This window comes from Lineus longissimus, chromosome 5 (genome assembly GCF_910592395.1).
Source record: "Lineus longissimus chromosome 5, tnLinLong1.2, whole genome shotgun sequence".
Classification (NCBI taxonomy): domain Eukaryota; kingdom Metazoa; phylum Nemertea; class Pilidiophora; order Heteronemertea; family Lineidae; genus Lineus; species Lineus longissimus.
The window spans coordinates 23,657,513-23,673,879 of NC_088312.1; the positions used below are offsets into that span (position 1 = coordinate 23,657,513).

Genomic DNA, 16,367 nt, shown 5'->3' on the forward strand with positions numbered 1-16,367 from the left:
TTGATCATTGCGGCCAGGCCTACTGACTCTGCCACTGTTGGCAGAGTCGTCTTCCTTCATGACCTTTTCGCCCCCAGTGGTTTCGCTCCAAATCGTTGTCGTTTCGCACCCTGGGACTTCGGGGTGGTTTTGCGCCTGGGAGATTGGGAAAATATAAGGAAAGTTCTGGACTGGTCACTTGTCATATTGTAGGGCTGCCAGGCCATCAATGTAGAATGATCGGCCCGGGTCTTGGGCTACCAATAGGCAATCCCCATATTTTCTCAGGATGCCCAATGAGCTATAGACCAGGCTGTGTCAGCAGAACCGTCCATGGTCTATGAAGACCAGATCTTAGGAAGATGCAAGAACTGGTGGTCAAGATATACGAGACAAATAAAATCTCCATTACAGCATGAAAGCCTCAACGGTTCAGCGCTAAGAGTGTATGACTGCGGATCGGCTGGTCACGGGTTCGACTCCCGGTGAATCCCACGCATTTTTCTCTTTTTTTCTACTTTATCTTGTTATCTAATCACCCATGTAGACATGTCGAAATTTTCATTATTATCATTATCATACCCCGCACCCAAACTTTTCAAACTACAGCACATACTGATTCCGGGTGTTCGAGTACCACCGAGGATGGTTCGAATCAGCAGCTGGTATTTTCGAGGACACTTTGGGACAAAAAAGTATTACTATTGGTACTAGAAGTTCAATGTGCTAGTGACGTGACGAGAGCAAATCTCACGGGTGGGGCGGAAATTCGACATATTGCTGACATCATCGGCGCCAACAACTATTTCTTCTGACCCTGCCAGTGTCTTTCAAAACAATGCATTGATTGACTCCGACCCTGCTGACCTCGATTTTTAAAACCTTTTTAAAATGGCCATTCAAACGTAAAAATCAACTGCAAAGATAATATTTTATATCACTGAGGTATATAGATACGATATGTTGAGAAAAATCTGTACAACTATCGAAATATACGATTACTTGGATCTATTTCGGACAATCACTTCGCCACCTGCGCGACCTTGTCACAATTGCGGCGCGCTCGTTTATTGCATATAAGAGGCAAACAAAACCTTCATTTCAGCATGAAAGCCTTGACGGTTCAGCGCTAAGAGTGCATGACTGTGGATCGGCTGGTCACGGGTTCGACTCCCGGTGAATCCCCGCGCTTTCCTCTTTTTTTTTCTTCACCCTTATCTCGTTATCTAATCATCCATGCACAGATATCAAAATTTTCATTATTATCATTATCATACCCCGCACCCAAACTTTTCAAACTGCAGCACATACTGATTCCGGGCGTTCGAGTACTACCGAGGATGGTTCGAATCGGCAGCTGGGATTTTCGAGGATACTTTGGGGCAAAAAAGTATCAAGGGTGTCCGGTGACTTCCTCATCTCTCTCATCATGTTGTCAACACGGTGGAGCAGCCAGGACTGATTCGGCCTGGCTGTGACTTCCTCATCTCTCTCACCATGTTGACAACTTGGCAGAGCAGCCAAGACTGATTTGGCCTGGCTGTGACTGTCTCATCTCTCTCACCATAATTATTGTCAACACGGTGGAGCAGCCAGAACTGATTCCGTCTGGCTGTGACTGTCTCATCTCTCTCGCCATATTAACAACTAGACAGTGCGGCGAAGGTTGATGTGGCCTGGCTGTGACTGTCTCATCACTCGCATCATGTTGTCAGTACGGTGGAGCAGCCAGGATTGATTCGGCCTGGCTGTGACTTCCTCATCTCTCTCATCATGTTGTCAACACGGTGGAGCAGCCAGGACTGATTCGGCCTGGCTGTGACTGCCTCATCTCTCTCACCATGTTGACAACTTGGCAGAGCAGCCAAGACTGATTTGGCCTGGCTGTGACTGTCTCATCTCTTTCACCATAATTATTGTCAACACGGTGGAGCAGCCATGCAGAACTGATTCGGCCTGGCTCTGACTGTCTCATCTCTCTCGCCTTATTAACAACTAGGCGCAGTGCGGCGAAGATTGATGCGGCCTGGCTGTGACTGTCTCATCACATGCATCATGTTGTCAACACGGTGGAGCAGCCAAGACTAATTTGGCCTGGCTGTGACTGTCTCATCTCTCTCACCATATTAACAACTAGGCAGTGCGGCGAAGACTGATGCCGCCTGGCTGTGACTGTCTCATCTCTCTCACCATATAGACAACTTGGCAGAGCAGCCAAGACTGATTTGGCCTGGCTGTGACTGTCTCTCATCTCTCTCACCATGTAGACAACTTGGCAGAGCAGCCGAGACTGATTTGGCCTGGCTGTGATTGTCTCATCTCTCTCGCCATATTAACAACTAGGCAGTGCGGCGAAGATTGATGCGGCCTGGCTGTGACTGTCTCATCACTCTCATCATGTTGTCAACACGGTGGAGCAGCCAGGACTGATTCGGCCTGGGCGGAGCGTGAGTTTTCCAATCAGAAGGAGTCAAAGGGTATCCTGAGCTTCAGGCTTTCACCTTCGTCATATCGAGAGGCGGAGGATATTGAAAACCACTGGTGACTGGATGGTTAAAGGGGTACGCCGGTCGTTGACGTATATTTACTGTTGGTCCAGATATATCGAGTTGCTACTCCTACGCCAATCGACTCCAATAGTCAGTCACACACTAGAGCACAATCTGTATACAATTGGTGCGTGTATGAGTTTTCCCGATCCCAGCATGTTAGTTCAGGCTATGAGTCCACTGAGCTAGTCATATGAGAATACACGAACTATGAGGTAGATGTATTGTTTTAGTCATCGCAAATCTGCCTAAAACGGCACGTTTTCTCAGGTACCGGTACGGCAGTGGCGTGCGTCTTTTTTATTGAAAGGACCACGCACGATCTACACCGGCACAAATCGTTGGTGATGATGGAGAGAGCGGTAGCCGGTACAAATTCAGCACGGTTCACTTGCAGTTCAATGTGCTCATGACGTGACGAGAGCAAATCTCACGGGTGGGGCGGAAATTCGACATATTGCTGACATCATCGGCGCCAACAACTATTTCTTTTGACCCTGCCAGTGTCTTTTTCCAAACAATGCATTGATTGACTCTGACCCTGCTGACCTCGACTTTTAAAAACTTTTTAAAATGGCCATTCAAACGTTAAATCAACTGCAAAGATAATCTTTTATATCACTGAGATATATAGATACGATATGTTGAGAAAAATCTGTACAACTATCGAAATATACGATTACTTGGATCTATTTCGGACAATCACTTCGCCACCTGCGCGACCTTGTCACAATTGCGGCGCGCTCGTTTATTGCATATAAGAGGCAAACAAAACCTTCATTTCAGCATGAAAGCCTTGACGGTTCAGCGCTAAGAGTGTATGACTGTGGATCGGCTGGTCACGGGTTCGACTCCCGGTGAATCCCCTGCACTTTTCTCTTTTTTTTTCTTCACCCTTATCTCGTTATCTAATCATCCATGCACAGATGTCAAAATTTTCATTATTATCATTATCATACCCCGCACCCAAACTTTTCAAACTGCAGCACATACTGATTCCGGCTGTTCGAGTACTACCGAGGATGGTTCGAATTGGCAGCTGGGATTTTCGAGGATACTTTGGGGCAAAAAAGTATCAGTGTCGGAGCGTGAGTTTTCCAATCGGAAGGAGTCAATAGGGTATCCTTAACTTCAGGCTTTTCACAGGGCATGTCACAACCAGTACTGGGGCCAGTGAAACATCTGCCTGTGCAGCCACACTGGTCCTTGGAAATCAAGACAACATGTCACATCCAGTACTGGGGCCAGTGAAACAATGGCCTGTGCAGCCACACTGGTCCTGGGAAATCAAGACAACATGTCACATCCAGTACTGGGGCCAGTGAAACATCGGCCTGTGCAGCCACACTGGTCCTGGGAAATCAAGACAACAAGTCACAACCAGTACTGGGGCCAGTGAAACAATGGCCTGTGCAGCCACACTGGTCCTGGGAAATCAAGACAACATGTCACATCCAGTACTGGGGCCAGTGAAACATCGGCCTGTGCAGCCACACTGGTCCTGGGAAATCAAGACAACAAGTCACAACCAGTACTGGGGCCAGTGAAACAATGGCCTGTGCAGCCACACTGGTCCTGGGAAATCAAGACAACATGTCACATCCAGTACTGGGGCCAGTGAAACATCGGCCTGTGCAGCCACACTGGTCCTGGGAAATCAAGATAACATGTCACAACCGGTACTGGGGCCAGTGAAACATCGGCCTGTGCTGCCACACTGGTCCTGGGAAATCAAGACAACATGTCACATCCAGTACTGGGGCCAGTGAAACATCGGCCTGTGCAGCCACACTGGTCCTGGGAAATCAAGATAACATGTCACAACCAGTACTGGGGCCAGTGAAACAATGGCCTGTGCAGCCACACTGGTCCTGGGAAATCAAGACAACATGTCACATCCAGGTACTCAGATCATTTATAAACTTTTTATTTTCGTGTACCTTTTATTTTGAAAACATTCCACATACATTGAATAAATCACTTTATTTTGCAGGGACTTGCCCGATGTTGCTAAGGTGGTTTCCAGTCCAGTTACATGTTATGCCCACAGGGCACATAAAGACCAATTGACTTGGCAAACTAACTCCACGGATATCTCGAGTATCAAAGACAAAAATCAACAAAGATTAATAGCTCTCCTTGTTTCAAAACACCAAGCTGAGTATCCTCCTTCATTTGTGCAATATTCCTCATTGCCGGCTGCAGTCACTCCTATCCACCTCCTTTGAGGGTCATGCATCGGTGCTGGCCCAAAATGATTTGTGCTACAACAACTTTAGTTTTCAACTTGAGACGATGTGATAGGTGTAATCCTACTCTTCAATGGTGACAGTGCCTCTCCACGCTCGTATCTTCACCTTAATCCGGTCCTTTCTTGTCTTGCCATCATCTACTGAAACCAAGCGTACTCGTTTCACATCCATATTCCCATCAACATGACTCACCACAAGGTCAGCTATATCACCAGATTCCATCTGAAAGACAAAAATTATTCCATGCAGCTTTGGTTGTGTCATTATCTTGCATATATTCACTTGATTAAACACTTTTTCAGACGTTTTCCAGGTTTCAAACAGTCAACCAAAGTTCTTGGCCCTGTTATGTTACATTCTAATGTAAACAACCCCATTTCAAAGAATAGGAAAAAATGCTTCGAATTCAAGAAGCCATATTGCTCTCCAGGTTTCTCAAGAGGACGGCTGCTAGACCAACCGTTATGCCTGTTCAACAGGGTGACCACACTCTTACCAACCTTAACACCTTTTTTCAGCAACTTTTCTCCATTCAGCCGAAGTTTGCTCCCCAAGAATTGATCCTCAACTTTACTGAAATAAAAAATATGACCATTTACAATCCTAATGCAGTGACAACACCCTTGCTTGCATCTCGATTCTTTTTTTCCCTAATAAAGACTAATGTCTTCTTATGCACTGGAAATAAAGAATGCCTCCTACTCTCTCACCAACTCCAAAGGTGTGTTGGTCCAAACCCAATCTTTAAAGGAAACCATCCATGAACAAAATAATAATAAGTACTGAAAGCCTGAATAAATGGACCAATTGTGCTTTCAAAATACCTCCTTGATATGTTCAAGCCTGCACCAACCACGGCATCAACTCTCAATGACTTGATGTGTGTAGTGACATCTTTGAATTTGGGGCTGAACTTGTTATCTTCTTGTAGATATTCATCATCAGCTTCAGTGTCAGAATCTTCGTCCCCTTCTTCTTCCTCTTCTTCCTCTTCGTCTTCATCTTCCTGGAAAAGTATCAGGAAATATTCAATCTTAGCTTTTTAAACTTCGACTTCATCTTGCCAAATCTGATGAAGTTTTCTGTGTCATCATATCTCAGGAAATGTCCAATTTCCAACCAACAAAAGTTTTTTTAATGAAATTTGATTATGCAATCGGAAAACAGTGAGCTCTGATTGATCTCTAGCTATTCAAACAGGCACTAGTCTCTATAGCCATGTTCACTGAAAAATACTCACCTTGGAGTTTCTTTCTCTCACTCCGACGTGTCAATTTTATAGTGAATATGGCTATTGAGAGCAATTTATGCATAAATCGAAACGAGCCACACCAAATTGATTTGATTTAGATGAAGCATGTGACACACTCAGTCAGCCGTTCAGTCCTTTTCAGCATAGAAAATGTAACCAATAGAGAATGTGATAAGACCAATGAGATCCATACAAAAGATAATAACCTCATCTTGATTTTTTTCTCCCTTCTTCACTTTGCCTTGTTTTGATCTTGCCTTGTGCCTCCTTGGAACATCCAGATTTAGTGAAGCATCACCTTGGAGAAGAGACGAGGCAGCACCACCGCAAGATATGCTTGCACTGCACAGAACGACAGTGCTGTATCTGCGAACATGCTGACCCAAAACAATCAAGCAGTGTTCTCTTATGTCCTTGAACTTTAAGTTGGATTTGTCTAAAAAGAGGTTCGAAGTATTCACATCTGTATTTTGATTAAATTTGAGTGGAACTGGAAACCTATTTCGGTCAGCACTGACAAACTTGTAACTTTTCTCGTTGGGATGGTGAATAGATAAGCAGCCACTGGAAAAAGCACACTGCTGTCTGATGGATGTAACGTTACACGAACTCCCTGTCCCTGGACCTGGTGTACATTTGTTGTTGTACGCGGGTTGAAGGCCATCATCAGTACAAAATGTACTTTTTTTCAACACCTGATATTTGGATACAAGTTGTTTCGGTTTAGTTACATGGTATGATATAATGCTGCTATATAACCTGCGTCTGACAGGCAAAAATGACGAATATTTGATGGAAATTGGCAGTTTTTGGCTGCAAAATATGAAAGTTTGTTTCGTGACCACCATGTTAGATTCGAATTGCGGTTGTTTCGCTCCCTGACCTTTTCGCCCCCAGTCGTTCCGCTCCAAAGGTCCTTTGATCTTCAGCCCGAGTTGGTATTTTTTTAAATATTTAAATTCAACCCTTTAAAGACAAAATCAGCAAATTTTCTTCCAACAGAGACTTTATTTCTTCTATATTTAATTATTTTTAGAGAACTCTTAAGTTGTTTAATACGGAAGCGTATTAGTGCCAACAAAAAAAATAAAAAACTAACTCATACGTACGGCTTATTATCGCATTCGTTTGACTTATTGACTCATACGTACGACTTGTTATCTCATACGTACGACTTATTATCTTATACGTACGACTTTTATCTCATACGTACGACTTATCATCCCATACGTACGACTTGTTATCTCATACGTACGACTTATTATCTCATACGTACGACTTGTTATCTCATACGTACGACTTATTATCTCAGACGTACGACTTATTATCTTATACGTACGACTTATCATCTTATACGTACGACTTATTATCTCATACGTACGACTTGTTATCTCATACGTACGACTTGTTATCTCACACGTACTACTTGTTATCTCATACGTACGACTTGTTATCTCATACGTACCAGTTACTATACGCCATACGGATCTGGTTCTGTCGAATTCTAAAATGGCGGACGCCGTTGGTGACAAGGTGCGCGTCTATTTCTATCTGGGGCTCAATTACAAAGAGATTATAAAAACACTAGCTCATGTCGACGGCATCATACTCAGTCTCCGGACCTTGAACCGGATCCTCTCCAAGTCTGGCTTATGCAGACGCAAGAATAAGGCTGACATACTTGACGTTGCTTTGTTTATAATGAAAGATTTGGAGGCGGCAGGGAAACTTCATGGTTACAAGTTCATGCACTTGAAGTGCATACAAAACGGCCTTGTAATGTGATGTAAAATTTATATAGAGCGCCTTACCACCGTGAAAAAACGTGTTCAAGGCGCTACTCCTCAAAAAGCTCCACGGAATAGCCATGCCTTCAGCTGACGCTTGAAGGAGAAAATATTGGTACTTTGGATTGATTTGATTTCAGAGGGGAGCTGGTTCCATAGGAAGGGGGCACATGCAGAAAAGGCTCTGTCGCCATACGAGGTCCTGGTGCGTTTTGCTAGCAACCTGACACTAGATGAGGACCTCGTATGACGAACAGTTTTTTCGAGAGGTAGATGGAGATAACCAGGGGCCAGTCCGTGGAGCACCTTGAAACAGTGAAGTAGCACCTTGAACTGAACACGTGCCTCAATCGGAAGCCAGTGCAGTTCTTTTAGCACGGGTGTGATATGCTCACGCTTCCGTTTTCTACTGACCAGCCTCGCAGCTCGATTCTGTAACAGTTGGAGAGGAACAAGGGATCTTTTAGGCAATCCGTATAGTAGCCCGTTATTGTAATCAAGTTTTGACGTGACAAGGGCATGAACAAGCCGCTCAGTACAAGGCTGATTAAGATACTTTCTGATCCTACCTATCTTATATAAGCTAAAATTGGCGGCCTTGCAAACATTTTTTATCTGAGCTTGCATGCTCATGCCCTCATCCAGCCAAACACCAAGATCCTTCACATGCTTGACTTAGGGACCCAGACTCCATTTACAGTGATACCTTGAACTGAACCTGTCCTTCTTAGCGATACAATGTTCAGCATATCCGTCTTTGGAGCATTTAAAGCAAGTTTGTTTGCAACAAGCCAATCCCCAACCCCCGATATGCAATCCTCAGTGCGGGAAACAACCACACCACTCTCCAACATCACCACACCTCATGAAATTTATAAGTTGGTTGTCGTCAGCGTACAATTGAAAAGGAATGGTCCAGTTCCGCATGACATCACCAAGTGGCAAGTTGTAGATGGTGAAGAGAATGGGTCCCAACACAGAGCCCTGAGGCACACCGAAGTGAAGGGAGATCGGCTCAGAGCAACAACCACCAACAGCAACCGACAGTGTCCTGCCATGGAGATAGGATGAAAACCACCTCAACACAGTGTCTTTTAGACCAAGTCTCTGCTGTCAACAACGTCGTCTCGTTGTTAGAATAGAATGGAATAGAATAGAAGTTCCTATAAAGTATATATTGATAATCTAAATAGTACAAAGTTCTGTATGATGTATCAAGTAATAGCATCCATGTTGATATGCTAATCAGATGAATACATTAGGTTAGATACATTACTTAACACGAGATGTCTCTGTTGTAGCATAACATAATAATAAGGTATTCTGTTACATCTCCCTCCTTGGAAATGGGATGATTGACTTGAAGTTGATTATCCTATAGCTAAGTACAATTATGAATATAAAAATATAAAAAGCAAAGTTTCACACAGTTGGGTGATCAGTCCAGATCTGCTGAATGCTTGGTCGTAACAACAATTATAGTATATAACAGTATATGAAATAGTATTCTGGCATAACTCTGAAGAAGATAATATACCAGCAAAATAAAGTGGCCATTTGGCATCATCATGTATAAATTGCATGGAATTACATATTATGCAAATAAGAAAACAGTTTAATTCTATCTTACACCGTTAATTGAATGAATGATTATATATATAATTGTTTCATTACTAAAGTCTAAAATTGTCTAAAACATTATCTCTGATTGAGAATGTCTCTGATTGTTCTCAATTTGATCTTACAATTTAATTATCATATCTGCTTGGTTTGCGAATTGAACGACCAGATCTAGTCTGATAGACCTTATCACCACTACCAGTATCAGTGCTTTCAGCAGTGTTCTTAGGCTGAGTTGGAGGTGTGATATCACCCGGATACTCATTGGTTTCAATGTCAAAGTTCTCAGGTTCACTTAATTGTTCATCTGTGAATCGCTCATTGGTTGCACGCAAATATTTTCTGTTGCGGCGGTATGTACCCTTATCAGTTTTCACAGTATATGAACGTGGTTCTGACAGTTTCTCAGTTACATAACCAGGGTTCCAGACTCCTGACTTGGGGTCTTGGACGCGAATATTTTGTCCGGTTTGTAGCTCAGGAAACGGTTCTGCTCTGGCTCTTTGGTCGTAGTAGTGTTTCTGTAGATCCTGTCGGTGCTGTAAAGCCTCCTTAGTACTGTCATTATCAGTAGGTCTACACTGATGGAGTGATCTCTTCATCGGCAATGTCGTTCTCGGCTCCCGGCTCATGAGTAGTTTCGCAGGACTAGCGATGTTACTCGAGACGGGTGTTGTTCTATAGTTCAGTAAGGCGATATTAGCGTCTTCACCTGCATCTAGTGCTTTAAGGATGAGTTTTTTCACAGTCTGTACACACTTTTCTACCATGCCGTTGCTCTGGGCATAGTGAGGACTGCTTGTTGTGTGTTTTATTCCGTAAGAAGCGCAGAATGATTTGAATGCGTAGCTATCATATTGTGGACCATTGTCAGACACAAGTTCTTCTGGTATTCCGTATTCGCAAATTACAGACTTGGTAAATGCGATTACTGTCTCTGAACTAAGTGACTTTCCTAGTCGTCTTACCACTGGAAACTTGGAATAGTAGTCCACGTATAGCAAGTAATGCACTTGATTGTGCTCAAACAAATCTGAAGCAAGCCTCTGCCAGGGATATTGTGCGATACTATGCGGTTTCAATGGCTCACGTTGTTGCTTGTTCTGATGCGCTTGGCAAATGCTACACTGTGACACTAGTTGCTTGATTTCATTTGTCAGTCCGGGCCAAAACACTGATTGTTTCGCGCGGAGAATGCATTTTTCAATGCCTTGATGTCCTTGGTGGACTGCTTTCAGAATGTCCTTTCGGAGAGAGTTCGGTATAATGATTCGATCGCATTTGAATAGAAGTCCGTCTTCAACACTAACATCTTCACGATAGTTGAAATAGTCAATTGCCTCTGCTGGGCAACCATCTCTGGTTTCAGGCCATCCTTCTACAACAAGGGCTTTCAGGATTTGAAGGTTGTTGTCAGATTTAGTATGGTGGCGAATTTTTTCTAGATTGTCAGTGTCTGTCGCATTATGGTTTCGCGTAATGAGATTAACCGGTATATCGGGAATTTCCTTGAAATCTGGCGAATTCAACTCACGGTTTGGATCAACCCTTGATAGGGGGTCAGCGATCACGTTTTTCTTTCCAGGAAGATATTCAACTGCTACGTCATACTTTGACATGCGCAAAAGTAACCGTTGTAGTCGTGGACTACATTTCGATATCGGCTTCTTTGCAGCGGCAACGATTGGTTTATGGTCCGTTTGGACGATTACATGTTTGCCGTACACATAATGGTTGAATCTTTCTAAAGACCACACTACCCCGAGTAGTTCTCGTTCGATGTTACTGTAATTTTGTTCAGTCTCTGAAAGTGTCCTGGACGCATAACATACAGGCTTTTCATCCTGCATCAACACAGCACCTAGCCCACGGAGTGATGCGTCTGTTTGCAGCACACTTGGCTTCTTCGGATCGAAGTATGCTAAAGCATCAGCAGAAATGATGATGCCCTTGAGTTTATCAAAGGCGGCTTGATGCTCAGGGTTCCATTGCCAGCTGATTTCTTTCTTAGTCAAATCGCGAAGTGGAGCAGCAATGGTTGCGATACTAGCATTGAAACGATTTAGGTAGTTTACTAGACCTAAGTATGATTGTAGGTCTTGTATGCATGTTGGCGGCGACATTTCGGTGATTGCGCGGACTTTCGCTGGATCAGGCTTCATACCAGTAGCTGTCCACTGGTGACCGAAGAATTTGGTCTCTGGAATCTTGAATTGCAGTTTATCCAGATTGAATTTGACATTGTTCTCTCTGGCACATTCTAACAGTTCAATGAAGTTGTTATCATGTCCCTTTTCACCAGCTCCGAACACAAAGATATCGTCGGCGATACCTGTTACGCCCGCTAAGTCACCAAAGGGCTCATCCATTTTCCTCTGAAAAATGTCTTGGCTTACAATGAGGCCAAAAGGAAGGCGTTTATAGCGATAGCGACCAAAAGGTGTGCTGAAAGTAGTCAGCAGCGATGATTGCTCGTCCAATCGTACCATCCAATACCCTGAACGGGCATCAACGACTGAGAAATGGGTGGCACCGGCAAGTTTAGGTGCTATGTCGTCTATCGTACGAGTGTAGTAATGTTCACGCTTGATTGCTTCATTAAGATCGCGCGGATCAAGGCAGATTCGTAGGCCTTTTCCGTGACCTTTGTCGACGATGACAAATGAGTTGACCCATTCGGTCGGTTCCTCTACCTTTGCTAGTACGTCGAGAGATTCCATTCTCTCCAGCTCAGATTTGAATCCATCTTGAAGATGAATTCCAACAGCGCGTGGCGGGTGTATGGTTGGTGTAGCACTGTCCTTTAGTTCGATATGATAAGGTTCACCAGGAAATGAACCGATCCCGGTGAATACATCTTTGTAGTCAGTTACAACATATTCCTTTGTGAGTGGTTTGTGATGTTTCGGTTTGATTTCGCAAGTGACACGTATAAGGTCAAGGGTCTGGCAAGCCTTGAGACCGATTATAGTCCCACCTGAATCAGTTACATCAAAGATGATAGGTTCCTTCTTGCCATTGTGTCTCAGGTAAAGCGTACATGAACCATGATTTGCGATTTCTGTGCCTCCATAAGCAACAAGTTTTGCGGTTGGCGGAGTCAGGTTATGATTTGGCGGGAATAGTCTGCGATACTCTGACTTTGGTATCACATTGGTTGCAGCACCAGTATCGAGCTTACACTGAATGGATGCATACTGTTTGTGGAATGGCTTTGTAGTGACTGCGAATTTTCGGATTATCTCGGATGCTGCATGAACACTATCCACTGGTTTTTTATCGGACTGGGTTTCGATTGATCCTACAAAAAGATCATTGAAAGAATCAGTGGTTTCATCCGTATCTAACTCATGAACTTTATTGCGGTGACGTCTTGGGTTTTGTTTCGATTTGTGAGGGTTTGACGCTGAGTGACACACAGATGCAAAATGTCCGATTTTTTGAACATTTGGCACATTGAGAGTTACGCGCTGGGCATTGACTTCGACTTTCATGGCGCTGATTACCACAAAAGTAACACATCTGGCCCCGTCCGGCTGGTTTCCTGAATCCTTCAGATTTTCTTGAATCGTGGTTTTTCGTGTCCTTCTGGAAGAATTTGCCGTGACTATGAGATTTGTGTCCTCCTTTGCGAAAAGCATGGACTTCCTTGGTTGGGTCCATTTCTTTAGATTTCAGTTTGGTTGCTTCTGCAACACGCGCATATTCGATGGCTAGATTCAATGTGAGAGTATTTCCTTTCTCGATGCATTTTGATCGAACCTTTTCCTCACGGACACCGAATACGATGGAATCTCTTAGCATTTCTGCCTTTGTGTCTCCCGTATAACCACAGTCTGCAACAAGCAGCCTGAGTTCCGTCAGAAACTCCTCGAATGGACGATCATTCTGAATAGTTCGGCGTAGTTTGAATCTATGAACTAGGTAATTGGCATGTGGGTTAACGAATTCTTCGAACTTTTTCCAGTAGTTCTCTAAAAGTTTCTGTTCATCGGCGGTTAACCCCCATGAATTGAACAAATCAAGTCCTCTATCTCCTGCCCATATCAGAAGATACTTGCACTTAACCGCTTCTGCAGTGTCTTGTAAAGGACCGTCGAAGATCATTTGGCATTTTTGACGCCATTTCCGATACCTCGAATAAAGTTCAGGCCCACAATCCCAGTCAATAGTCGGACCTTGATTGAGGTTGGCTAAGGCAACAGCCATTGTTCATGCACTCCACACTAGTTAAGCACAGAGAAATACACAGGAAAATGTACACGATACGCCCCTTAGTGCATTTTGTACACAGATCCGCCCCTTAGTGCATTCGTACATACTATATACAGGGATGCTGGGGATGCAGAATCCTCTCAGGATAGCGAAAGTTTGTGGCACAAAAGTTCCTAGATTACCTGCAGACTTGGATTCTTTCTGCACTTCTGACACCATGTCAACAACGTCGTCTCGTTGTTAGAATAGAATGGAATAGAATAGAAGTTCCTATAAAGTATATATTGATAATCTAAATAGTACAAAGTTCTGTATGATGTATCAAGGAGGATACCGCGGTGACGTCACATCACGTGATCCCGACCCATATTAGTGATCGCTATGGCCAATCAGATTCAGTCTACTGACAGCACCAGCACTGAACACATCTCCACGTCTCACTGTCTGGTGCGCTCCTGTACACAAAAACACCAATAGACATGAAATATTGCAATACCTAGTATGGATTCTTCCTGTGTAGAATAAAATTTACAGAGCAGATTAACTTCCACAAATAAAAAAGACGTTTCGCGTGGCCAAAGTGCGGAAATAATGGGAAATAATGTCTCCGCTAAAATACACTACGAAATACACTAGGCAATGCACTACGCGATACACGGTAGAGATGCAGTTGAGTTTGTTATTGTTTTGACTTAGAAGCCCGCCCATATCATAATATATTCATGTATTCATGAAGTATGAACTCATTTCTGTCCCATACAACTCTAAGAACAGTCAATTTCTCCTTAATCATCACCGAAACCGCGATATCCGCAGGAAGATTTCGTTCTAGTGTCCGAAAATGCATGATCTTACAGGGGCGCTAACTCGACAAATAGAGGGGATCTATGGGGATCTATGCGAGTTTTAGGTATTACAGGTCTCGAACTTGTAAAATCTGTAAACATGCCTCCAAATCCCATTATGATAATGAAGAGATTGCCCCATATCTGGGAGACTGTTTTGAAACCATCGCTAATTTTGGAAGATCGGTGCCGGCTATTTGGTTTAAAAAACCCTATTTTTCCCCATCAAAACAGCACTTTTCATTATTCAAATGATAGCTTATTGTCTGAAGACTTATTTCATAGCAGAAAAGTACTAATAACTCTGATTTGATGCAAAAAATCTAACTTTTTTGATGACTTGATTTTCCCTTGGCCGTGGATCGAGTTTGTTTACAATATGCAGCGCCATCTTGGAAAAGCCGTGACGTCACCGCGGTATCCTCCTTGATGATGTATCAAGTAATAGCATCCATGTTGATATGCTAATCAGATGAATACATTAGGTTAGATACATTACTTAACACGAGATGTCTCTGTTGTAGCATAACATAATAATAAGGTATTCTGTTACATCTGCTGCAACCTGTCAATGAGAATACTGTGGTCGACAGTATCGAATGCGGCAGAGAGATCAAGAAGGACAAGAATTGCCTCATTTCCATTGTCCATGCCTGTAAGAATGTCATCCGTAATCTTCAGTAGAACTGTCTCGGTGCTATGGCACTTACGGTATGCAGACTGATTGGTATCAAACAGACCATTCGACGACATGTGCTCATGCAAACGACAAGCCACCACCTTTTCAACGAGCTTTGATACAAAGGTGCGATTGGAAACTGGCCGATAATTGCTGAGGATGTCTTTATCAAGAGATGGTTTCTTTATCAGAGGCTTCACCTGAGCAAACTTGAGAGTAGGCGGAACGTAGCCACACTCGACACCTCAGTTTGTTTTTCTCCTCTCCGGCCATCACCTGAAACAATAAACGTAGGCCTATACAATCTTGATCAGTAACCCGCACCGCCAACTTCGATATATATATTTTCAAACTCAGAATATTGAATATAAATATAGGCCCTATATATGTTGAATAAAAGACGAGAGTGTGTCGGTTCTTGAGGCTTGAGATTTATAACTACACAGTTGTGTCACTTCATTCCATGATCCTCATCAAGATATGATCGGCCTAGGCCTATAAGAGACATCGTTTGTACAGACTACAGGGGCGGATCCAGCGTAGCTGGACGGGGGGGGGGCTCTATTGAGGGCGAAGCCCGAATATGTGAGCACCGCAGGCGCGAACTTTGGCGGGGGGTCTAGGCCTAATGGGGGACCTCCTCCACAAAAAATTTGAAACTGAGATGCTCTCAATCTCGTGCGTTTCCCAGGTATCTGAGAGACAATATTAATATTGGGCGTTCTCTTCATATTGACCTGGCCATCTGGACTGACAATACCTACCAAACTGTACAGATGCTGAGCTAATCAGAGCCGATCGACAGGACAAGCAAAAATCGGTGCGCACGTGGTGAGAATCAAAATGGCGGCTATACGCGTAGCGTAGCGGAGGCCCTCTGGTGGCGAGACTGAGAGTCCACATGTATTCAACTACGTATGAGATAATAACTCATACGTATGAGATAATAACTCATTCGTATGAGATAATAAGTCGTACGTATGAGATAATAACTCATACGTATAAGATAATAACTCATACGTATGAGATAATAAGTCGTACGTATGAGATAATAAGTCGTACGTATGAGATAATAAGTCGTACATATTGAGATAATAACTCATACGTATGAGATACTATCTTATACGTATGAGATAATAAGTCGTACGTATGAGATGATAAGTCGTACGTATGAGATATTATCTCATAC

General features: G+C 43.4%; 2 protein-coding genes across 2 annotated transcripts; both read right to left on the reverse strand.

Moving 5' to 3' along the window:
• Window positions 1–4,434: 4,434 nt before the first annotated feature.
• On the reverse strand, window positions 4,435–6,880 carry LOC135487647 (uncharacterized). The gene is made up of 4 exons (XM_064771676.1): window positions 6,239–6,880; window positions 5,605–5,786; window positions 5,281–5,353; window positions 4,435–5,002 (listed from the first exon to the last, which is right to left on the reverse strand). The coding sequence occupies exons 1-4, from the start codon at window positions 6,878–6,880 to the stop codon at window positions 4,841–4,843; spliced, it is 1,059 nt and encodes a 352-aa protein (XP_064627746.1). The 3' UTR covers window positions 4,435–4,840.
• Window positions 6,881–9,567: 2,687 nt separating this feature from the next.
• Window positions 9,568–13,648, reverse strand: LOC135488636 (uncharacterized protein K02A2.6-like). The gene is made up of 2 exons (XM_064773280.1): window positions 12,946–13,648; window positions 9,568–12,740 (listed from the first exon to the last, which is right to left on the reverse strand). The coding sequence occupies exons 1-2, from the start codon at window positions 13,646–13,648 to the stop codon at window positions 9,568–9,570; spliced, it is 3,876 nt and encodes a 1,291-aa protein (XP_064629350.1).
• Between the last annotated feature and the right edge of the window lie 2,719 nt (window positions 13,649–16,367).